This window comes from Solea solea, chromosome 19 (genome assembly GCF_958295425.1).
Source record: "Solea solea chromosome 19, fSolSol10.1, whole genome shotgun sequence".
NCBI lineage: Eukaryota > Metazoa > Chordata > Actinopteri > Pleuronectiformes > Soleidae > Solea > Solea solea.
In genome coordinates this window covers 18,977,989-19,001,322 of record NC_081152.1, presented here as the reverse complement: position 1 = coordinate 19,001,322, position 23,334 = coordinate 18,977,989, and the positions used below count along the sequence as shown (strand labels likewise).

The window sequence follows — 23,334 nt, the reverse complement described above, 5'->3', positions numbered from 1 at the left end:
GCACCTCAATTCCCAGTGAGCTTAAAACACTGATTTGGACTTTGGTGGAGGGGGTGAGCAGATGACAAACTGCAGTTTCCTGATGAAAAACTTCTAAACGCTATGTTTATGTATCTCATACAACCACATTTCAAAAATTCTGACCTATCCCTTTAATACAAAATGGTAACTCCCCCCCCCAAAAACCTGTTTATTTAACAAAAGGCCATTCAGGAGTGACTTCATGTTTAGAGCAAGTTTACTGACATTGGTCCATTTCACACGTCAAAATTCAATGTTTACAGCTTCTTCAGACTTGGATGCATCATATTTAAATCATATACAACAATTCTGTTTTTACATGGCAGAGTCTGGAAACAGAAAAGCATCAACATGAACTGCATTTATGTCCCTTTTTAATATAAACATTTGTCCTGTGTCAAGGCAGTGGAATGTCTGCAGCGTCTTTTACTGGAAACGTGTGAAAATGATCATATTTATATGGTTTTTAAGGTCAAAATCACACTGAAATATACAATTAAATAAAAAAAAAACAGAAAAAAATAATTTATTTGCTGATCATTTATTCTGCTTCTTTCTTTGTAACATGAAGTCTCAGTCACGTGATCACGACCACGTCTCGCTCTGCAGTCGTCCCGATTTCTCCATGGCTGCGAACATCTGCTCGGCGTCCTCAGTGGACATGCGTCCCTGCTGCCGGAACACATCTTTTAAAGCGTCGCACACACTGGCCGGCATCTCTTTAGCGTTTCTGCGTAGATAACGGAACACGTAGAATTAGCAGAGGTGAGACACATAAACAGAAACACTTAAATATAGTGGATATTGATGGTGTATTAGTTCTGCTATTGTATGCCGATCATTGCTTCCTTGTTGAATATCATCATTTTGATATCATAACATCATTATCATGAAATATTTAATGATTAGAATTCATAAAAAATAGATTTTTCTGTTGTATAATGGTGGAATACGAGCATCAATATTAAGTTGACGTTTGTAAACCGCTCACTCTCCCACACCAAAGTCCATGGAGAAAATCAGCGTTTTTGCTGCTGCTTTATTTGCTAAGTTTGTGTCAAAATAACAGCTTTGAATTTACTGATGGAGGCAGCAGTGGATCAACAACTCCTGTGTGCTGTGATGTAAAATAGCAGATTTTCTCTATGGAATTTGGTGTGGGAGAGTGAGTGGTTCACAAGGTGAAACAAACTTAAGTTACCTATGGGAAAAGATGGTGTAACAGTAAAATAAGACTGCAAACATACTCTTTTAGATATTTTTGACCTAAGCCGACATTGATTTTTATTAGGTGTATTATTGTGTAGCCATGTGTTCACTGAGATCAAGCCTCTGTTGTCTCAGGCTGGTTCTCTGCACAGGGGAAGCTCACAGTTACCAAACACTTGTGTGTGGTGCTGTGACCTGAGACTCACCCAGCAATGTAAAAACAGGAATGTTTATTCGCGATCAAGTCCCACAGGAGCTCTGCGTTCTCTGTCACACGGTGCTGCACGTAAACCTTTTCCTCCTGAGAACACAAACGTTCATGTCACTCAAATGTCATGACTCACAAACAGGAGGTGAGATTGTGACAATGTTGTTTGCTACAGCACAAGTAGTTCTTGAAAACATGTGTTTTTATGTGTAATAATTGACCTTGTCAGAAGACCAAAACCTGATCCTAATGAGGAAGAACCTCATTTATGAAAAACTGGTTATATTTTGGATTAAGGTTAGTGTTAGACATCATCTGGTTACGGCTAAGGTTAGAGATGATGCTGCCCAAACGCAGTGTCCTAAGAAGAATAGCGTGTGTTTGTGTGTGTGTGTGAAAGACCTGATCTCGTGAGAAGGCAGTGAAGAGCTTCAGGTGTCCCTCCTCCATCATCGTCCCCCACTCTGACTTGAAGTAAAAATCTTTGGACTCAGAGCGGCAGCCGAAGAACAGGACGTTCTCTGAAGAGTGGGGAAAAAAGAGAACGAGGAGGAGGAGTCAAAGCTGTTACATGACATCATCAGCTGATGAGGAAGAGGAGCGGTTGAAGACCTCACCTGGTTTTCCCTCCGCTCTCCTCTCCTGCAACGCCGACCTGAACGGTGCCACACCAGTCCCAGGACCGACCATGATCACCGGCGTGTCCGTGTCTGTGGGGAACCTCAGACTCCCCTTCTTCACCCACAGAGGCACACACACCTCTCCTGCAGCGCCATCACATGTCAGAATGTGTAACAGCATCAACAGATCATTGATTGGGTGAGTGAACTGATCATCAGAATTAAGTAACTTCTTTATCATGTGTATGATGTCAGAAGAGGTGGAAAACCTTGTGCAGGGTCTAGAGAGGCCAACCAGGTGGAGCAGAGACCTCGTCTCGGTTTGTACAATTTGGTTTTGTAGCGGACGACAGCGACCAGGATTTGAAGCCTGTTGGGGTGAGCCTGTGTGGAGACACAACACATCCAGTTTAGTACAAACTGGACTAAAAACGTCTTTCCAGAAGGGTTCATATGGGTGTTTGAAATCCTTGAAGGTGCTTGAATTTGTATTGAATGCCTGAATTTTGGATAAAAACAGCTCCACACAGTAGATGAAGAAATAGAATAAGGTGGAGAACAGTAAATGTAAACTTTCTGATATTATGAAACACAATTTTGACAGCGTATATAGCCTTACACCATCTCTTTAAAAGTCATTGAAAAAATTAAATACTCATTGTGATTATGTAATGTATGAATTCCTACAAATATTTTATTTACCAAATCTGTAAGGTGCTGGAAAAACCTGACTTGGGACGATGAAAGTTCTTGAAAAGTGCTTGAATTTGACCTTGGAAAAAGGTGTTTGAACATCCACAGGATGATTTAGGTACCTTGAGAGACGAGGCGATGGAGAAGGAGCGGGGCTGGATCTCGGGGAAAAGGTCCAGGAGATAGTCTGCTTTGATTTCTGTTGTCGTGTGAGGGAAATCTGTCAAAACCTGCAGCGAGACAAGCATCACATTCTTGGTGAGGACATTAAAAGACAGTCTTTTAAGATTTAAAATAAAAAAATACTGTGTCTGTGTTGTGCAGCGCCCTCTGCTGTCACCTCCAGTGCCGTGCGTCGCGGCTGGTTGCAGTAGCTGTGCAGGTCAGTCTGACCCTCTGCTGAGCTGAACTCCTTCAGCTTATCCTGCTCCAGCTCGTTGGTGGCGAAGGTCGACAGCAGCTCGAAGAAGGAGCGGCGAGGAACGGCGGCGATGTCCAAGTAGGTCTCCACCAGGTGGCGCACGGTGCAGGGCTGAGGAAGCCTGGCAGGAACTGAGAAGATGAGTAGGTTTTTCCAAAGAAATCAAGTTTGGACAAATATTACATTCCACACAGAACTACTGGTCCTGACGAGGTCGTAAAGAGGTAACAAATACAAGGAAACCCACACACACTTACCTGCAGTGTTGTCTGTTGCTCTGAGTGCAAACGTCGCCTCAGGATTTAATCTCAGCAGTTGGCAGAATTGTTGGACGTCTGCAGGTGCGTTACACGGATACATCATCACCACGTCACCAGCACCGAACCTGCACAACAGCATCATCACAGATAATGACAACTCAAGCCTTTATAACATCAACTATTTCCACACTAAAGGAGGAGGAAAACAATCCTGTATATGTGTCAGGACCTCATACAATTGCACTTAAATAAACTTTGATGTTCACTTACTGGATCCTGGATCCACTGATGTCGAACTCGATGTGCCTCACGTCCTGGAAGTGAGACGTGTCGGTCACTCTCCTGTTGGACACCAGTTTGGCAGGAAAGGGTTGAGACTGAGAGGGAACAGTTTGTTCGGTGGAAATCCTGCACCTGTCGTCTGCTTCCTCCTTCACATCATCCAGGAAGTGGAAGGTGTACGTCGGAGGGAGTCTGAAACATAAAACCCCCAAATCTAAATCTAAAAAAACCAGAATGAGAACCTGTTTATTTCTAAAATTAAAGTGGAGACTCACGGTTCATCCTCCCTCAGTGGATTCACGGCAGCTAAAGACGGGTACAAGGCAAACACCTTCTCCCACAGTGATGTGAGCCATGGGTCAATAACGGCGTCTGCCCTGTTTCAAGCACATGACCGTGAACATATGACGTTCGGAGGAAGAAAAAACAAACTTCCACTTCATGTTCAGGAACTAACACTGCCTCTTACCCCAGGTCGTGTTGATCGTCTGCCAGTCCAGCAGGCAGCAGAGGACTGGCTCCCAGCTGCAGCAGCCGCTTATGGAGCTTCTTAGCCACAAAGTTGAACCTTTAAATCAAACCGTTTCTGATTATTAAAAGGATAGTTAAAGGTAAGTGTACAGGTAACTGCCCTCTTTACTGAGAAGCTCTGACAAAACATGGAGAAAGTGGAGAAAAAAACAGATTCCCACAAGAAGCGCCTTATTTACATTGAGTGTGTGTCTGCCTTTTTTCCTGCAAGTTTTAAGCAAGATAAGTGTAAACGTGGAGAGACTGACTTTGGATACGAAGAGTCCCCGAGGCCCAGTACAGCACAATCCAGGCGACTCAGAGAACCAGCAGGTAAAGATTTCCTGAAGAGAAACTTCCAGAAGTTCTTGAGTCATGTACAGAAAGAAAAAACAGGATTTAACGGGTAAACTTATAGGAGACAAAAACGACCACCTTGTTATACTTTGTCGACTTTTTAATGGTCTACAGTTGTTTGTGTTTTTACCTTCATGTTGTCCGGTGCGTCTCCCTGACCGGTGGTTGCACAAACAAAAACCACCAGAGACTCTGAGATCAAGTTCGCCTGAAGAGACACATGAAGGACAAAGCGTCATCTCCTGGCTGGAGCGTTCACCTTCTCGGTAACTATTCGATAACTTTACTCACCACATTGTAATTGTCAAGAGGCAACACTTGAACCTGCAGCCACTTCCTCTTCGCCTGTCGTCCAATCCTCTGGGCCGTGTCCTGAGCCGTGCCAGTCTGACTCCCGTACAGAACCAGGAGAGTGGGCTCCGACATTATGACTAAATTAAAATGATATACTGTATAAGTATATGATAACAATCTTACCTAATGTACCTTTTAATGTAGTTTTCACACAAACACATATAAACTGAGTGTGGTCGAGGGCTGCAACCACATATTATTTTCATAATCAATCAATTTTGGTCCATAAATTGTCAGAAAATGATGATGCCAGATGTCTAACAATCAAAAATCATCCTTATTTATCTGGAGCATAAAAATCGGAAAATATTCACATTAAAGAAGCTGAAATATCAGAGAATTTTTTTTAATCAATTATTAATTTAGTCATCGATTAATAATAGCAGTCTTAATGTGCTCTCAGACACAGTCTGTGTGTTGTGTTAATCTCATAGTACACAAGTTATTCATAAAATCTTATTTACAAAAGGGTTTTCATTATCGATTAATCTAACGATATTTTATTGATTAATCGATGAGTTGTTTGGTCCATAAAATGTTGATTAATGTTTCTCAATCCTCAAAAGTTTAATGTTGTCAAATGTATTACTTTGTTACATTAAGTGAGCATTAAAGATGCTTTTTACTCTATCATAAGATACTTTATACTTATTTTATCTGAAGGTCACACATGTATTTCATTCATTATTAAACAAGCACTTAATCACTAATGACAACAATAATTTAACCCTGTAAATATCTTTAAAATAACTTTTATTCAATGCTAAATATTTTTGTGGAAAACAATGAATGTGAGTCGCTGTCGTAACTCTTCTCGGCGCTATTGCTAACAGGCTAACAAGTTAGCTAGTCAGGAACTATTGACAAGAATGAATTGTACGTGTCTGTAAATACAAGAGTAATAAAAGTGTAATATAGCTGACAAACAACAGTGACTAGGTGACGTACCGTTATTCTCCTCTCATTAAACCACTCTGAACCTGTCACGGTGAACGAACACCGCAGTGAAACCGCTCTGACGCAAGTCACACTTTACGGCAACGCCTTTGCTGGTGCTGCGTTCATGCACATACACAGAAAATAGGAATTTATGACACTTATTTTGAAAATACAATCATGGAATAAACAAAGTAGATAACATCACCTCACAAAGTCATTTAAACAACCTAAACACACAAACATCACATTATTGGTATTAGTATTATTAAAGGAGCAGTCTGTGTTTGTTCTGTAAGTAAATCCTCATAATCAACATAAAGTCTGATTAATTATTTGTCTTTTTTTGTTGAGGCTTTTATTTTGACTCATGTCACCTGAGCCAGGAACTGGTTTGTCCAGCACACTCTAAGAAATGGCACTTAATATGATAATTCTCAGTTTATCCTATAAATTATGTTAAAAGAGAGCAAACTAATGATTATTTTCATAACTGATTAATCTGTTGATTGTTTTCTTGACAAATCATGAACTTGTTTGGTCATTAAAAATGTCAGAAAATGTTGAAAAATTGTTGCCTCGTTTACCAAATCTGGAAATTATGATCTACTCTACTATCTGATCTTCTTTCATTTGTTATTTGGAGCAAAGAAACCAGAAAATATTCACATTTAAGAAGCTGGAAATCCAGAAAAGGAAAACTGTCGAGTTCATTGTTGTTATTTTTTACAGTGTAGAACAGGAAGGCTTGTGCTGAAGAAGTGAAAGTAAAAGTAAAAACTTGTGAAAATTGCTGACACACATTCACACACAGAGAGAGTCAGATAGTACTTATATATTTCAGATTCAGCCTTGTCCTCGTCTCCTGTGTCCTCTGTCCAAAGATGCTGCACAGTCTAAAGCCCAGTGATCCACAGGCTGGAGGATTCTGCTTCGAGAACAGCCGCAGGTGAGAAAACACTGTCTGCTGCTGCACAGACACAAAACTGAGCTCGGGAAGAAGTCATGTGCCTCACACAGGGTCTTTTTTAACATTTACTGTTGACCTTCAGTGTGAGAAGGTTCTCTGGAGTGTTACTAACAAAGTGACAGGAGAGTCTATCTGATGCTCAATCATATTTTTCCAGGAACACTGTGCTGGAGTCCAGCCTGTCAGAACTCGGCTACAAAGCTCCCAATGCCAGAAAAACAGGCACCACCATCACCGGGATTGTTTTCAAGGCGAGTCCCTGATGTCAAGAGTGTAACTGTGGAGGACACAGTGGACACGTGTGGTTTGACTCTTCTCTCTGCTCTTCTTTCCTCAGGATGGAGTGATCCTAGGAGCAGACACCAGGGCCACAGACGACATGGTGGTGGTCGACAAAAACTGCCTGAAGATTCATTACATTGCCCCGAGTATCTAGTGAGTAGAAGCAGAGGAGAGACATCGTCCACACTCATTGTCTGTCCTCGCAAATTTTCAGCGTGGACATCAAGACAATTGTTAGCCACTTTACTAAAGACTCACCTTATGAAATAAAATAAAATAAAATAAAATGTCATTGTGCACGAATTAGTGATATCTAGCCGTGAGATTTGTGAGTGCAACAAACGGAGGACTCACAAACCAGAAAAATAAACTGTTTTATTTCTCTACATCAGTGGTTGTCAAACATTTTATACCAAGTAACGCCTGAGAAAATACTGAGCTCTTGAAGTAACACCTTTAGCAGATTTATTCCCAATCCTCTGTTGCTGTTGTCAAACAACTAACCCTTTTTGTGACATAATAATATTAAAGTATAGCACAAAGTCACTGTGTTGAAATTCTGCCATTGTCTTGTTCTGTAGCTGCTGTGGCGCCGGCGTTGCGGCGGACGCTGACGTCACCACACAGATCATGGCGTCCAACGTGGAACTGCACATGCTGAATACCGGGCGGCCGCCCCTCATTGCCATGGTAATCCGACAGCTGAAGCAGATGCTGTTCAGGTTAGTTTTCTGTTTAATCTTAATGACTCTGACAACAAACAAACAAACAGACAAACAAAAGTGTTTGTGTGGTTCCTTAGGTACCAGGGTAACATCGGTGCGTCTCTGATAGTCGGAGGAATCGATGTGACTGGGCCTCAGCTGTACAGCGTTTTCCCACATGGTTCCTATGACAAGCTGCCCTTCCTCGCCTTGGGTACGAGTCTGTGTGATCATTTCACTCTTCACTGATTCAGGACCAAGCTGTAAAGCAAAAGTAATAATAGCATGACTATAACTTCCTGGGGTTTTTGTTGTCTCTGGTTTCAGGCTCTGGAGCTGCTGCTGCTATCTCAGTGTTGGAGGACAGATTCAAAGCAAACATGGAGGTGAGTCTGACTGCTTTCCAAACCCCATTAAAATCATCATTCATTGATTTTCTACTGCTTTATCCACCACATGAGGGTCTCAGCTGACGTACAGAGAAGAAAGACGGAAGAATTCTGAGGAAATGCCGCTGTGAAAACATTTAACAACAAAACCACAAAACTTGCAACATCAAAATACACTTATAAAATACAAAATAAACTTGTTAGTTCGTTTCTCTCTTTCAGCTCAAGGAGGCTAAGCAGCTCGTACGAGACGCCATCGCTGCAGGGATTTTCTGTGACCTGGGCTCCGGCAGCAACGTGGACTTGTGTGTCATCACCGAGGCCGGAGTGGAGCACCTGCGAAGCTACGATGTACCCGGGGTCAAGGGAAAACGGTGAGCTGTCGTACACATCCACACAACTCAGACACAGGCATGTTTCCTCCAGCTCTCCTCTCCTGCAATATTCTGTTGAAAACCTCAGACTATACTGTGTTTTGTCAATGAATTTAGCAGAATTGCAGTTTTTCTGTATCTTCATAATCCTCTGTGTGAAAAGTGGACAGTGAGACCTGATGCTATTTTACCTTAATACTCTTCTTTATGACATAAAATGTATGCTAAATTGCATTCTTTTGTTTTTCAGGGAGGGGCAGTACCGGTACAAACCCGGCACCACAGCCGTTCTGACCAAAACAGTGACCCCGCTCACTCTGGACGTGGTCGACGAGTCTGTAAAGGTCATGGACACAGAGTGACCGACGACAAATTGGATAAAAATCCAGTCCATGTATCGTAATTATATGATTAATGAGTAGTTTAATGTTGTAGTTTTGTAATAAAGCCTCTTGTTTATTAAATTATCAGAGTTATGCAGATTATTTGTTGATCAAGCACCGCACATATGTATATTAGGGGAAACCACTGTGATTGACAGCTGGTATCGTCCAATAGTGCCTGTCATAAAACCTAATCATGGATGGCCAAATACACATATGTTCATATTGCTAGCATAAGCTGAGCAGAGTGCCCACTGAAGAGCAGCTGAAAAACATCAATATCCTTTTTCATATCCATTTATTTATTTACTTATTTACTGTTTTATGTTGATTTGTCATTTTTTCATCATCATAAATGTGTTCAAAAGTTGTTGTTCAAAAGAGGGAATACATCGGAAAAGTGGCATTAAAGTAATATATGAGGAAAGTTTGTATTTATTTTAATTTAAAAAACTATGATCTATAATTTATGAACTTGCCGAAATGTTATAATCAGATGATATAGAAACCTGTGCTTTTATTTTGGTAGTTGAAACCTAGCCGGAAGTTGACATTATCAACGTTAGCTTAATTCAAAAAAGACCAGTGTGATACGTGTATTTAGCTACCGAAAAATTCAAAATGTACCTGCAGTGTTGATGAATATGTTATCTGTCAACCAACAAATATCGTGGATGTTTTATGAGTTTTTTTTCCCCTTTATGTGTATTTTATTCTGAAGGGTCGAGACCGGATGTATTGCGGTTGCGGCGCTAATTGCGATTGCAGAGCACCGAGCATCAGAAAAAATAACATTCTGCGGAACGAAATTAAAAATTAATAGTTTATAAGTTGGTTAATAACCAAACTACAGTATCTACGACCATAATTTGAGAAGGTAAGATATTCAAAAAACAACCCGTTTTCTTATTAGCTGCTCGGCTAATTTTGCTATTGCTAACACTAACACTAGGATTACAGAAGTTATGTCTCTGTCACTAAGTGGAAAAATATAAAATATTAGTATTTATTTATCAGTAATTAGAGAGGATAGAATTGAAATGTTAACTTTCTCTTCCCGCCCATGTTGTTTCTGTTAAACCTGTTGAAACAGCACGTGCATGTACGTGCACGTAAGTACTCAAGATGGCGCCCACAAAGAACCGAGTGTATGGTGATTTCACTGTTTTTTTTTATTATTTGATCTCGTATTTTACATAAATATTGACAAAGCATAGCAAGGATAATATACACTAACACATGTGTCATGTAGTGTATTTATGAATCTACTAATAAGAGTAAATTACATGGAAAATCAGTACATTTAAAACATTTAAAAAATAAAATAAGTACTAATTCATCAATAAATTGCTCACAAATTGACATAAGCAACCTAACAATATTGATAAGAAAAGTTCATAATTACAAACCAATCATTGTATTATTCCTTGGCTAGTTTGCCTTGTTATGACTGATTTTTATAGAGTTGTTGTCTATAATAGTGTTGCTGTGTTGCAGTTCAACATGCAGACCAGCAGTGCAGCGTCACAAGAACCAACCATGAACCAGAGCATGTCACAGCCAGACGAACATCTAGTGGATGAGCATTTCAAGTTAGCGGTGAAGCTCTGTCTGGAGAGGTTCGCTTCCAGTGATGAGAGAGGTATCTTCATCTGTATGTACATATATATAAATTATCTACAGTGACGATAAACCCTTAATAATGTAATTATTGCTGCTTTTCTGCACAAACAGAGGTGGAATTTCCCTCCTGCTTCTCTGGTACTGAGAGGACATACATTCATCGAATGGCTCAGTCTCTAGGTTATGTTTCGAAGAGCAAAGAGTATGTTTCCCCATCAGCTGTTCATTGTACATTTTACAATTTATTCATTGCCAAATTCATGATAATACATTAATTCCTCTTTGGGTTAGTGGTTCAGTTGGTGTGACTTTGATTTACAGACCCAAAAGAACACAAGAGGGAAACATTTCTGTCTCTCTTTTTCAGGAAAGGACCTAAACGCTTCCTCGTCGTCTGGAAGAATGAGAGTGGAGACAAGACGTCCACTCCCCTCCCCATCTCTCACAAGTCTTTACAGTTCATCCAGTCTCTCCTTCAGAGGTTTCCCACCAGGTATAAAGAAGACATGGACATTCAGTTCAATACTGAAAGTGGCACATATGTGCCTGTACAGACTGGTGAGTGTCAGTTACCTCACTTTAATGACATATTTAAATATGTGGTGTCTTAATCCCACATGGATCTGTTGTTTCATGTAATATTCTTCCTCTCTTCTCTCAGACAACAGTCGCGACAAATTCAGACCCACCGGATTCTTACACAGCAGCCTTCCCTTGGTGCCCAATAAGAGGAATCCATCAGAACTGGACAGCTTTCGATGCTCCCTGCCAGTTCATGGATATCAGGAGGAGATCGTTCAGCTCATCAGAACTAACAGGGTGTTGATGGTGGTGGGAGAGACTGGCTCCGGGAAAACCACACAGGTGAGCCCAACAACATAGAGAGCGCGAGGCTGGTTTAGAGAATTGTAGTTGATAATAGATGTTGAACCCACAGATCCCACAGTTCCTGCTGGATGACTGCCACATGAGACGTGAGGCCTGCCGGATGTTCTGCACTCAGCCCAGGCGCCTGGCCGTTATTTCCCTGGCTGAGAGAGTGGCAGCAGAGAGAGGAGAGAGTGTGGGCCAGACTGTGGGCTATCACATCAGACTGGAGAACAGGTCGGACACCAACAGCACCAACAGTATTTAGACATTGATTCTGTCCTTGATTAAAGCCCTAATGAATATTTTGTTTGTCGTCATCTGAAGTATGTGTCATTTAAACCACTCGCTGTCCTGCAAAAAACAGACCACAGAAAATCAGCGATTTCACATCACAGCACTCGGGATCTGTTGATCTTCCGCTGCCTCCTTCAGTAAATTCACCTGTTTTAATTTGTGAATTTGGTGTACAAGTGACTTGTACCAGTTGCATTTGAAAACGCAGGATTTCTCCCAAGACACTGCTGACCTTTTGCACCCACGGAGTGTTACTGAGAACTCTGATGACGGGAGATTCCAGCCTGAAAACTGTCACGCATGTCGTCATGGTGAGCATCAAATCAGCAAATCTTAACTCATTACTCGTCCGGTGTGGCTTCTGTTTTTCACTCACATTTAAAAAAACAAAAAAAAAAACACACACTGTGTAAAAAACAGGACGATGTGGATGAGCGTGACGGTCTCACCGACGTTCTGCTCACAAAGATGTGGAGTATTCTTGAGCAGATCCCCACACTGAAGCTGATCCTGTCCAGTGCAGCTCTGAACGTAGACCTGTTCCATCAGTACTTTGACTCCTGCCCCGTTATTCACAGTAAGTCCCATTAGTCCATATTAGCATCTTCTACTTTTGTGTTTGTTAGCTTCTCTGTGACAAAGCAGGTCCAGAAAACAATGTTTGTGTTCAGTTAAGAGTAAAATTGGGATAATGACCCTTCAACTTCTTCTGGCAAGGTGTTTTTCCCAGCTGCATCAGTTTATGATGAAGTTGCGATCTCCTACAGTAAAAATAGATGTTAATCATTATTATTATTAATAATAATAATAATAATAATAATATATATGTATATATATGTTATGCTTTAGTCAAAGGAAGACAGTTTGAAGTTCAGGAACTGTTTCTGGAGGACGTTCTGAAGCTCACAGGCTTCAACATTCAAGACGCGAGGAAACATGAGGCCGAGACATCGAGAAGTACAAGCTTTTTAAAAAAAAAAACATGGATCATTATATTGAGTCGGACTGACGGAACAGATGAACAAATGATCTCACTGGTGTTTGTTTGCGTGTGTGTGACGTGCTCTGGTTCGGTTGTCAGAAGAGAAGCAGCAGACGTGTCTGACTAAGTGGTGTAAAGCAGCAGAGAACGATGGCCATGGCGGGAAACAGAGGAGCCTTGAGTCTGTCCCAGACTTCCTCCAGGACGGCAGTCCGCTGGACAGAGAGGACAGCACCGTCACCAGGCAGGTAAACAAACACACACACACACAGATATCAGAACAGCTTCAGTAACAGAATTCTCCTTGAGTCTTACATTTCTGTGATCTGAGTTTTACTTTACTAAGTTTTTCAGTAAATAAGCTGCTCTACTCAACGTGAATATTTTGTTTGTAAAATCCAGTGAAACCTTTTACAATGACATGTGAAGTGAAGGTGAGTTCATTCAGTCAGAGTGTGTGACTGTGTGTCACAGATGGAGAACGACTCTGAGCAGCCGGAGCAGGAGATGGACTTGTGCATCTCTAACAGTTTCTTCAGTGAAGACCTGGATTCTTTCAATCGGCTGTTTGACCTCATCCTCTACAAAAATGTGCACGGTACGAAGGTCGGAGGTCGATGAGAGCTCTTACTTTATGTTCAATTGTTTTCATTTATACAGGCCAACATAAAAACAAAAATAAAGAATAGAAATACTTTATTTAGGGCTGAACAAAAGATTGAATGGACATTTTGACAGGTCTTGAATCAAGAATAAGATAGAAATCAGAACATGGATCCTCTAACAGTTCTTGTTTTTGTACATAGTGGATTACGCACACAGTGAGATGGGGGCCACACCTCTGATGGTGGCAGCCAGTCGAGGACTTGTGATGCAGATGGAGCAGCTGCTCATCATGGGAGCTGACATCACTATTAAGGCGACTAATGGATGGTACGACGTTAGGCTCTGATTTTCTCTGAATTTTCACTTTGTTTTCCTGTCCTTGTGAGTAGAAGTAGAAAAAGAGCTTTGAATGTCGTCTCATTCTAGGACAGCTTTAGACTTTGCCAGAAGCTGCCAACATCCAGATGCAGTGGATCTCCTGCAGGCCTCGTTGTGAGTCTTACCTTTACCTCAGACAGTTTAGTTTTTCTTCTTATTCTGTCATTAAGTGTTTATTAAGAATTTATTTTTATTTAACCTTTATTTAACCAGATAAAAGACCCATTGAGATCAAGATCTCTTTCACAAGGGTGACCTGGCCAAGAAAGGCAGCAGCACACATCATAGTTAACTAAAAAACAGGAAGGCAGCAACTAAAATACAAACACTGAAATACAAGAGTACAACTAGACAAACAAAGTGCAGGAGTTGTGGTCGCAGTAACAATTTAAGAACATAGACACTGTTCAATGGATTTCTGTTGTCTGTCTTTTCAGATGGAACGGAAAGCTCCCAGTGAAATAAAAGCTTGTTTAGAACATGTTATATCCTCTGTCTTTACATTCATTTAAATGGATGTGGTCCTTTGAGAAAGAAGTCAAGCCTCAAATTGTCAGCACCCATCATTTCATATAGTCCCTTAAAATAACTGCACATCATTTTAAGAAGTTTTCCATTTGTAATAAGAAACTATTGTCACTGTTATTCTCATAAAAAAGTGAATTTATTTTGCCATATTATTGTGGTAAATATAAAACTATGCTTATTTAAAGTGAACCAGAAAACAGAAGTTTGTGTCACACCAAAGTCCATACAGAAAAAGAGCATTTTTAGCCTGCAGGGACATGGAGGCTGCTGGTCTACCACAGCCTCCAATAATAAGTTCAAATGTGTTATCTTAAATGTTTTTAAATGTTTGAAATTCTCTGTTCAGATTTACTCCAATCACACAAACTTACCTAATGGGACAGCAGGAAACAGCAGCTCCTGTTTCCCTACTGAGCTAAAATAGCTGATTTTCCATATGGACTTTGGTGTAAAGGGGTGTACGTGAAGATGTACTGAATATGTCTGTTGTGCAGTCCTTTGAGACAGTTGAGCGTATTGGAAGATCAGTGTGGACGGTCAGAACTGAGCAGTGAAGAGCAGGAGCTGGACCTCATCATGGATCTCCTCCACTACATTTGCTCCACCACCTGTGACGGTGATTGTCAAGTCCTCCTCTTGTTCAACATCCAAAGTACACAAGGACAACTCCAATTTCCGACTCAATCATTTTTATTTTCCTTTTGGCTTTGTCAGTTGATTGGTCTGGTCAGTAAATTAGGTTGTAAACCTTGGTCTGGTCAGTAAATTAGGTTGTAAACCTTGAAAGACAGAAACAAAAGTCACAATTTTAATTAAACATTTTTTTAATGCTTTTTATATGAATTTAAATATTGATTTAACATTTTAAATGGATTAAACACTTAAGCCTCTTAAAAAAAATAAAGAAAATCTAATTTCATCCATTTTCCAATTTTTTTAATAAAGTTTTAACATTTAACTTTTTACTATCCTTTTGTATCTTTATACCATTAATTTTCCTAACTCACAATGAAATATTGTTTCAGCAAAAACCCATTTAACATAAATCAATGCAGTCAGTGCTGCAATGTGTTTTTCAGGCAATCTACACAGTAGTTAAACATAAAACTTAAACATTTTAAGCAGCATTTCAAACACCATGAAAGTAAATAAAATATTTCACCGACCATTGGCGTCTTTGGACTGAACCTATGAGTGAACTTGAGGTCTTCTCTCTGAAGTTTGTTTGACTGAATAAAGGAGTCCCTCAGTGTCTCCCCAGGTGCTCCAAATCAGTGAGAATGACTGATCAGGTGACAGGTGGTCAGTTTGCTGCTGCTGGTGAACTCTGGGAAGTGTAGTTCTTTCAGACCTATCCTGAGAGTCAGCTCAACAGTGATCTTTAGAAGATACACACAACCACATCATCGTGTGAACATGTCAGTTAATGATTTTACAGTGTATGGACCAATAATCTGGATTACAATTTGTGTGTGTCTTCAGGATCTGTGCTGATCTTTGTAGCAGATTACTCTCACATTGTGTCTCTAAAGTACCGCATCCAGCGTGAAGACCAAAGATTTGTCGCCATTGCTGAGAGGTAACATGAGTAAACTGTACATAAAAGCAGGATCCTGTGTGTGGTGTGTTTTTGACAGAGCTTTGTTGGGTGTGTGTGTTTCAGGTTCCAGATGTTCTCTGTATATTCAGACACACAGACTCTGGATCACAAAACAGTGATGGATGCTTCTCCACCTGGAGTCAGGAAGATTGTGAGTCTGAGATACTCACTCACCAGCCGAGTCCCACACCCGTGTCCTTATTGGTCAAAATTTAAAATGTGGACTTTAAATAAAGCCTTGTCCAGTCTCCAGTCACACCCACTCGTTTCTCGCCACATCATTGCTGCCTCATACCGCAGCTGCTGGCAGAGCATTGCCACCTCCACCTAAATTCTAGATCAGAGTCTTACAGCTTTCAAAAACTTCAACTCTACGTCTAATTGCATTTCCTGTTCCTGACTGAACAGCATGCAAACTGTGTGTCAGTACTTCATACACACATATTACATATCATTTTCCCTTGAAATAAACTCAAACTGGTCATTTTGTCCCTCTCAGATTCTTTCCACTAACATCGCCGAGACCAGCATCACCATCAGCGACGTGGTGTTTGTTATCGATTCAGGAAAAATCAAAGAGGTCGAGTCACCGCTGATGAGTTATAATTAAAGTGAGACGACGATGTGATCAGTGAGGAAATAATGTGCTTTTATTCCTGTTGTAGACGTCCTTTGACAGCATCAGTCATGTGTCCATGTTGAAGACGCTTTGGATTTCCAAAGCCAGCGCTCTGCAGAGGAAGGGAAGGTGACATAAACAACACAAACGGGATATATATGAATCATGTGAAGTGTCTATATTGTGTGTGTGTGTGATGTGTTGTCAGAGCCGGACGCTGTAGACCAGGGATCTGTTTCCACCTCTTCAGTCGCCACAGGTTAAACAACATGGTGGATTTCAAGATTCCACAGCTGCTGCAGATGCCACTGCAGGTAGAGACTCACACATATGTTCCTTTTCGTTTTCTTTGACTCTGATAAAAGACAATTTCTGTTTAAAATACTACGATAATATTAACTGATTATATAAAAGTGTAGCTTTACGCTCAGGTCTGAGCACTTCTCGACCCACAGCATGATTTTTTTATGGTTTGAAAACAAGTTTCATGATTTGTCCGCGCTTTGTTGCCCGTTTTCTTCTAAATGTGAAGATAATTTGCAAAATCATCATGTTCTAATGAAGAAGAACTGAAACTAGTGACTTAGACCATTAACTCTTCAGGAAAACATGTTACAGACGTTATAAATCAATAGAAAAGAAGAAACTTATTTGCCCATAGCCTTCCGTTGAAACTGAGTTTTTTTTTGCCACCAGGAGGAGGAGGAAATTGAGCCATGTTTATTCCAAGAAATACAGGTTTTATAAAAAGTTAATAAAAATGGCAGTGCAGTTATATAACTCTGTTTACAGCTGAAACATAAATGTGGAGAGCCTCTTGAAACAGAAATAGGATTAACAGATGTTCTTGAATTGTACAAATGAAATAAAAGTTTTACAAACACGTTGCCTCTCATGTCACAAACTGGAACACAAGGAAACATTTGCTTGGAATCAATCGTACAATTGTAAAAGTGTGTCATGGTGTGTGTTTAGGGATTGTGTCTGCAAACCAAGCTGCTGGTTCCCTCTTGTCCAGTGTCCGACTTCCTGTCCAAGACTCCACAGCCTCCTCATGCAGACGCCGTCAGCAAAACTGTGCACAGGCTGAAGGTACAAGCACTAACACAGATGTTAATTACAGATACACTGAAGTGTTGTGTTTGTCATATATTGTTTATAAAAATCAGAATTCAAGATGAAAAACAGAAAGAAAAATCTAATTGTAAATGTTTCTCTTTTTCTACAAATGCTTTTTTCCTCAGGCGATAGACGCCATGGACCAGGATGAAGACCTGACATATCTGGGCTGCTACCTGGCCGACATATCCATCGAGCCTCACCTGGGGAAGATGGTGCTGAGCTCCGTGGCGCTCAAGTGTCTGGACCCCGTCCTGACCATCGTGTGCGCGCTGGCCTACCGCGACCCCTTCGTCCTCCCCAAGCAGGGCCGCGAGAAAACCGTCGCTCTGCAGTGTCGCAGGCGTTTCTCGTCCTGCAGCCTCAGCGACCACATGGCTCTGCTCCGAGCCTTCCAGGTGGGTGGAGTTCATGGCAGGAAAATTTTTTGCTCTTGTGAAACATGTTTCGGGGGCATTTTGGATCAATTCCAGGGTGGTTTTTATCAAATGTTGGAAAATATCGTGTTTCTTCTATCAGGGCACAGATGGGTTTCACATGTACGACTTTGTGAAGGAAGAAGAGGCAGGAGATCTTAGCTACAGATCCTTAGCTGGCCTTTTTCAACTCTGGCTTTGCAATAGTTCACTTTTTATATTTTATGGAGGCATTAAAAAATAATTTTAATAATATTTGACATGTCATTTAATCTGCACTTTTCCTGGAGCACCTGCTAATTTCTGATCCCGGTAGAGTGCCATGTAACCTGAGCTTCATGCTGAGTAAGTGGTGGATTTGAGGTTTGGTGTAAAGGGGATCCTCAAAACATGGACAGGACAGAGAGACAAATTATGCCTTATGTAGAGGTTTTGTAAAACCCAGCACAGACCAGAAAAGAGTCTTTATTAAAATAAGATGAGGCTGAAGCAGGTAAAAGTCACGGCGTGTTGTTCCTCCATGTTTGTGGCTTAAGGCTTGGCAGAGAGCTCGCCGTGAAGGAGGAGAGAAATCCTTCTGTGAGAAGAACTTCCTGTCCCAGTCCACCATGGAGATGATATTTGACCTGCGGGTGCAGCTGCTGGGACAACTCCGTGCTATTGGTCAGTTTCTCTTTTTATTTCATATTCATTCACAAGTGTGTCTGTGTGTGTGTATGTGAGAGTGAGAGAGAGACTCGTCATGTCATTATCACAACTGTGAAGCTGCAGCTAAGAAAAACTCTTTTAACCTTGAAGATATGTCAGTTATATTCAAACCATTTTACACAATGTGAAAAAAGTGTCCACGAAAACTTTTAAAAGTGAATTCTTCTGCTCAAAAAACCCCGGTTTTAAGGGATAACTGCTACTTTTGCCCACCCACTCCTGCACTGCTGCTGTATACACACAAACACTCCCTCAGGCACGTCTGATAGTTTTGCTTGACAGCTCTTTCTCAAATGAAGGACGCAGCAAACAAACTCACAAATCCCTGAAAGTTTACGCACTGCAGCTTTTAGACGCAACGTGAAAAGTCGTGTTTGTTGCCCAGGATTCGTGCGTCCTCGCGGAAGCAGCAACATCCATGAACTGAACCAGAACTCTGAGAACTGGGCCGTGGTGAAGGCGGCGCTGGTGGCCGGCATGTATCCAAACATGGTCCATATGGACACCTCAGCGTCCTCCAGCAGCACAGACAGGAAGGTCCACTTCCATCCCACGTCTGTGCTCAACCAGTTCAGGGAGGTGAGAAAACACACATATACAGTATATCATCTGTCGTCTGTGACTGGCTTGCACACACACACACACACACACATATGAACATTTTGTCTTTTTGTATGTGGTTGTTTTTTGCTCTTCAGATCAACTCGGTGAAATCAGGCGAGGTGTTTCCCACCACCTGGCTCATTTACGATGAGATGTGTCGAGGAAAGAGGAAGGCCACTGTCCGCTGCTGCTCGCTGGTGACTCCCATCACTGTGGCCATATTTGCAGGTCGTGCCATGTTACCCAGTTCTCCTCTGCTGGAATATGCTGTACCCAGACCAGCTGGTAAAATTAAACAACATTTGTACATTGTAAAATATGCGTGGCGGTGATGTGGTTAACACAGCGATGTTTTCAGGTTCCTCTCGTTCAGACAGTCGGCATGACGACAGCGACAGTGACACAGAGGAGATGGCTGAGATGAGTGTGGACAAGTGGCTCACCTTCTACTGTGACCCAGAGGTGAGGGCAGTCTGTTGTTTTACAACAGTTACAACTCGGCGTCAGAGAATGATGATTTATGGACTTTTGTTTTGTTCATGATCACTTCTGTCTGCCATGTTCAGGCTGCAGGACTCGTGTTCAAACTGAAGCAGATGTGGCAAAGTTTGTTTGTCAAGAGGGTCCGCTGGCCTTCAAAGGTGTACACTCAAAGAGAGGAGACCATCCTCCAGATCCTGGTGTCTGTATGTCATCACAGTCTTTTTAAGAATTGGGTCATGAATTACTGACTCTCTTTTATTTTCAAGTATTCCTCATGATCTTAAAATGATAGTTTTGTTTTTTTGAGTTTGTTTGTGTGAGGTGCTGGTATAAAGTCAGAGCTGTTGCTTTTTATCCAAAATCTGGGTATTTGTTTAAATTTGGGTCAGAAATTTCAACCATTCAAGTTCAAAATATGTTGCCTGAAAGTGCTTTAGACTAAGAAATCACAAAATTGTCCAGCAAAGGGCTCTGTGAGTGCAGCTTAGCCTGTATCATGTCCTCTTTGACCATCAAAAAAAAGTGGTGTTATGTTGTTTTGAAAAACAGATTTTAGTCACTGGACGTGTGGTTTAAATCTACACTTTCCTAAGAATATATTCACTACTTTATCTCACTGTTAGGCAGCTTTTTCTCACAGGAAAGCTTCTCAGTGTGACTGAGATAAAACTGAACAATGGATTTCAATCATACCATCATACAACAACACATTTGAACTTAGTGATGCAGCAGTGGCTCAACAACATCTGAAAGCCATGAAAAATCATAGATTTTCTCTGTGGAGAAATGTTGACTATGACTCTGACTTTGTCTCTCAGGTGCTGACAGAAGAGGAGCGGGGCGGCGGCCTGCAGCAGCCCACAGGGATCGGACAGCGGCCCTGGCCAATGACATTAGGAGATTTGTCTCTGACTCCCGTGAACAGCCCTGACAGCAGCAGCAGCCACCAGAGAGCCAGCAGCTCCACCCCTGACAGGTGTCGTCATCACCGATGCTCTGATAATTCATGTCCCTGTTCACTGTTCCTCCTGCTAGATTTATAGCCACAGGATCCAGAGCCTTTAGCCTTGAGTAGATCTACGACTATAGAACTCTCTCTGTCTCCCACAATCCATCCAAGACACAGACTTCCTCCATATCTTCTAATCCTTGCCCAGTAGAATGTAGATTTGTGAGGAATAAAGGTTTGGTTCCCTCTGCTGGTGTGAGCTGGTGCTTGACTTCCTTCCTTGCGTGTCACGCAGGAGTCCAGCAGCCTCAGGTCTGGTCCAGAGGAGAATCCTCAGCAGAGACGACGCCTCACTGCCCACACGTCGACTCTCTGACTACCTCTGGACGTCCTGCTCTCTGACCTCCAGGAGTCCGTCCACCTCAGAGAAGGTATTCACTTTTATTTTAGTCACACGCCACACTTTTCAGAGTCCAAAGTGCTTTCCAGATTAAATTAAAGAAGATACTTGGGTAAAAAAACAGATAAAATATCCACTCTTAAAACTTAAAAACTAAACGTTTATGCTTATTGTTTGTATATTAGGTTTCTAGTTGAATTGAACACATGAATTGCAGAAGGTCAGTGTTTTTAACTACAGCTTGTTTTCAAGCTTGAGGTCATAATTGCTGAGAAACTTTCAAGAAAACACCTTCAGAAGTTTTTTATTTTATTAATCCATTTAGGGAAATTATTCCTCTGCATTTGACCCATCCTAGAATTAGGAGCAGTGGGCTACCACACTGAGTAGTGCCCGGGGAGCAATGGGGGTTGGATACCTTGCTCAGGAGTACCCCAGGCCTTTTGGCCTGGTGAGGATTTGAACCGGCAACCCTCCGGTTACAAGCCAAGTTCCCTTTCCACTTGGCCATGGGCTCACCTGGCCACAGGCAGGGCAGCCTTCTAAGGCACTAAGGCAGGGCAGCCTTAGTGTCTTCAATGTACAACAGAAGTTGCACACTGGAGCTTTAAAGTGATTATTCACTTATACGAACCCACTCATGGTTCATATAGATTTAATTTCTGCCTGTAAACTGTCACAAATGCCACACACTGGACCTTAAAGAGCTGAACACATGAGCGCAGGATAACGAGTGGACTGTCATTCCGACGTCTCCTCAGGTGCTGACAGAAGACGAGCAGCAGCCGTCATCAGAAATCAGCCCCTGGACCCTGTGATGACCCCTGAGATTATCTGCCAGCAGAGGGCGAGCTGAGCTGCTCCGTCCTCCTGTCAGATCTGAAGTCTTCTGAGAACACGGACGCAAAAAAAGGACCTTTATCTGTGCTACGCTCTACGTTAACAGCAGCAGCTCCAGTTAATTACAATGTAATCTGTGTAGATTATTAATTGTAAACAGCCATGTTACGTAAAAAAAAAAGAAAGAGGATAAACTCTACACAAAATTCTACACAAAAACTAAACTAATAGGAATCTACTGTACATGATGACATTATGTCATGACCCACTTGTTGAGTGACTTGTTCAGTCTGAATCAGTGTAAGGACACACTTCAAATCGTGTGTTTTACTTTCACCTGAGGTTTTTTTTCACACTTTAGCTGTTACGTTTTAAACTGTTCCGTTTGTGTCGTCACTTGTTGGAATCGCTGTAGACGTTGTGTGACGTGTTGAGTGTGTCTGTCTGGCTCTGCCGGACAAACACCAGCACTTGTTTTGTTTGTTCAGTGGTGTGGTGAGGAGGTGAAGTTTGGACTGTTGGAGTTAGTTGACATGCCGCTGTGTGATTGTGTTGATGACCAGACACAAATAAATGTCAACCCTAAAAAACAAAACAGCCACACGTCCTCTGGAGACGAGTCATTGTCTGTTTTTTTTACAAGTCGCACTGAAGACTTAACACACCAAAGCTCAGCTGAATAAAATGAGTAATTTAATCAGTATTTTGACTGTCAGACGATAGGCGATCCATCAGAGAAGACAGTGGATATACATACATGATTAAGTCACGTTAATCAGTCTTCTGCCATGTTGATGCCACAGGTCAGAGGAGAATGACCAGGCTGGTTTAAAATAATCACTTCAGATGTTATGAAGAAGATCATCTCTGAACGTACAAGTCGTCAAACCTTGAAACAGAGAAGCTACAGTGGCAGAAGATCTCACTGGGAAAAACTACTGCAACTCTCTGTGTACCTAATAAAGTGGCTGCTGTGTACAGATCTGTTCCAGGCTTGTAAAATGGATTTTTATGATGAATTGTACTCTTGAGTCAATAATTTCAGTGTTCATTTTTACATATTCCTGTGTGCGTCTGTCTTGTCAGATGTCTCTAGATCCACACGTCGTCGCCACCTGTTGCTTTACTGCACTCGTCGTGTTCCTCAAAAACAGAACGAGAACAGCTGACAGTCTCTGATCTTTTCCACAGATGAACTATGTAGATATGGGTGTGTGTGTGTGTGTGTAGTAGTGTATCTATACAAAACCAGCTCCACCTGCTCAGGTTATATCTTAAATAAGTCACGTGTTGTCTTTTTTTCACTTGTTTTCAATTTTATTTCTATGCTCATTTAATTTCTC

At 41.5% G+C, this 23,334-nt stretch overlaps 3 protein-coding genes and 1 long non-coding RNA gene across 7 annotated transcripts; 3 read left to right on the top strand and 1 right to left on the bottom strand.

The window, feature by feature from the left end:
* Positions 1-220: 220 nt before the first annotated feature.
* ndor1 (NADPH dependent diflavin oxidoreductase 1) lies at positions 221-6,014 on the bottom strand. 2 transcript variants are annotated; one of them, XM_058617833.1, is made up of 15 exons: positions 5,884-6,014; positions 4,873-5,012; positions 4,712-4,789; positions 4,494-4,591; positions 4,184-4,282; positions 3,990-4,091; positions 3,703-3,906; positions 3,430-3,557; positions 3,092-3,303; positions 2,874-2,981; positions 2,328-2,442; positions 2,056-2,202; positions 1,841-1,959; positions 1,437-1,531; positions 221-751 (listed from the first exon to the last, which is right to left on the bottom strand). In XM_058617833.1, exons 2-15 carry the CDS (start codon positions 5,005-5,007, stop codon positions 607-609), a joined length of 1,785 nt encoding a protein of 594 aa, XP_058473816.1. In that variant the 5' UTR covers positions 5,008-5,012; positions 5,884-6,014; the 3' UTR covers positions 221-606. The 2 variants fall into 2 exon arrangements, with proteins under 2 accessions (XP_058473816.1, XP_058473817.1); XM_058617834.1 differs by having other exon boundaries at positions 4,494-4,579.
* LOC131446543 (uncharacterized) lies at positions 2,575-4,545 on the top strand. Its single transcript, XR_009233937.1, has 3 exons — positions 2,575-3,009; positions 3,076-4,325; positions 4,457-4,545. It is a non-coding gene; the product is annotated as an uncharacterized LOC131446543 (long non-coding RNA).
* On the top strand, positions 4,780-9,049 carry psmb10 (proteasome 20S subunit beta 10). 2 transcript variants are annotated; one of them, XM_058617836.1, is made up of 9 exons: positions 4,780-4,847; positions 6,716-6,820; positions 6,999-7,092; positions 7,179-7,276; positions 7,705-7,845; positions 7,926-8,041; positions 8,155-8,213; positions 8,439-8,590; positions 8,841-9,049. In XM_058617836.1, the coding sequence occupies exons 2-9, from the start codon at positions 6,756-6,758 to the stop codon at positions 8,950-8,952; spliced, it is 837 nt and encodes a 278-aa protein (XP_058473819.1). In that variant the 5' UTR covers positions 4,780-4,847; positions 6,716-6,755; the 3' UTR covers positions 8,953-9,049. The 2 variants fall into 2 exon arrangements, with proteins under 2 accessions (XP_058473819.1, XP_058473818.1); XM_058617835.1 differs by lacking the exon at positions 4,780-4,847 and having other exon boundaries at positions 6,628-6,820.
* A 654-nt stretch (positions 9,050-9,703) lies between these two features.
* On the top strand, positions 9,704-22,586 carry ythdc2 (YTH domain containing 2). 2 transcript variants are annotated; one of them, XM_058616595.1, is made up of 29 exons: positions 9,704-9,850; positions 10,471-10,615; positions 10,708-10,798; positions 10,964-11,154; positions 11,258-11,460; positions 11,534-11,700; positions 11,969-12,071; positions 12,181-12,337; positions 12,610-12,717; positions 12,842-12,990; positions 13,217-13,340; positions 13,549-13,675; positions 13,775-13,840; positions 14,749-14,870; positions 15,737-15,833; positions 15,918-16,005; positions 16,354-16,434; positions 16,520-16,602; positions 16,682-16,787; positions 17,449-17,565; positions 17,718-17,990; positions 18,545-18,671; positions 19,102-19,295; positions 19,415-19,604; positions 19,678-19,781; positions 19,886-20,005; positions 20,621-20,778; positions 21,047-21,182; positions 21,913-22,586. In XM_058616595.1, the coding sequence occupies exons 2-29, from the start codon at positions 10,477-10,479 to the stop codon at positions 21,967-21,969; spliced, it is 3,678 nt and encodes a 1,225-aa protein (XP_058472578.1). In that variant the 5' UTR covers positions 9,704-9,850; positions 10,471-10,476; the 3' UTR covers positions 21,970-22,586. The 2 variants fall into 2 exon arrangements, with proteins under 2 accessions (XP_058472578.1, XP_058472579.1); XM_058616596.1 differs by lacking the exon at positions 19,886-20,005.
* Positions 22,587-23,334: the final 748 nt, after the last annotated feature.

Bases quoted from the DNA above. Each gene is read 5' to 3' on its own strand.
- ndor1 (XM_058617833.1), bottom strand. From the start codon at position 5,007: ATGTCGGAGCCCACTCTCCTGGTTCTGTACGGGAGTCAGACTGGCACG. The intron at 1,960-2,055 runs GTGAGGTCTTCA...CCCACTCTTCAG, and splicing joins GAGAGCGGAGGGAAAACCAG to AGAACGTCCTGTTCTTCGGC. The intron at 752-1,436 runs GTGAGTCTCAGG...TTATCTACGCAG, and splicing joins TCCTGTTTTTACATTGCTGG to AAACGCTAAAGAGATGCCGG.
- psmb10 (XM_058617836.1), top strand. From the start codon at position 6,756: ATGCTGCACAGTCTAAAGCCCAGTGATCCACAGGCTGGAGGATTCTGC. The intron at 8,214-8,438 runs GTGAGTCTGACT...TCTCTCTTTCAG, and splicing joins GATTCAAAGCAAACATGGAG to CTCAAGGAGGCTAAGCAGCT. The intron at 8,591-8,840 runs GTGAGCTGTCGT...TTTGTTTTTCAG, and splicing joins CCCGGGGTCAAGGGAAAACG to GGAGGGGCAGTACCGGTACA.
- ythdc2 (XM_058616595.1), top strand. From the start codon at position 10,477: ATGCAGACCAGCAGTGCAGCGTCACAAGAACCAACCATGAACCAGAGC. The intron at 12,991-13,216 runs GTAAACAAACAC...TGTGTGTCACAG, and splicing joins ACAGCACCGTCACCAGGCAG to ATGGAGAACGACTCTGAGCA. The intron at 17,991-18,544 runs GTGGGTGGAGTT...TTGTGGCTTAAG, and splicing joins CTCTGCTCCGAGCCTTCCAG to GCTTGGCAGAGAGCTCGCCG.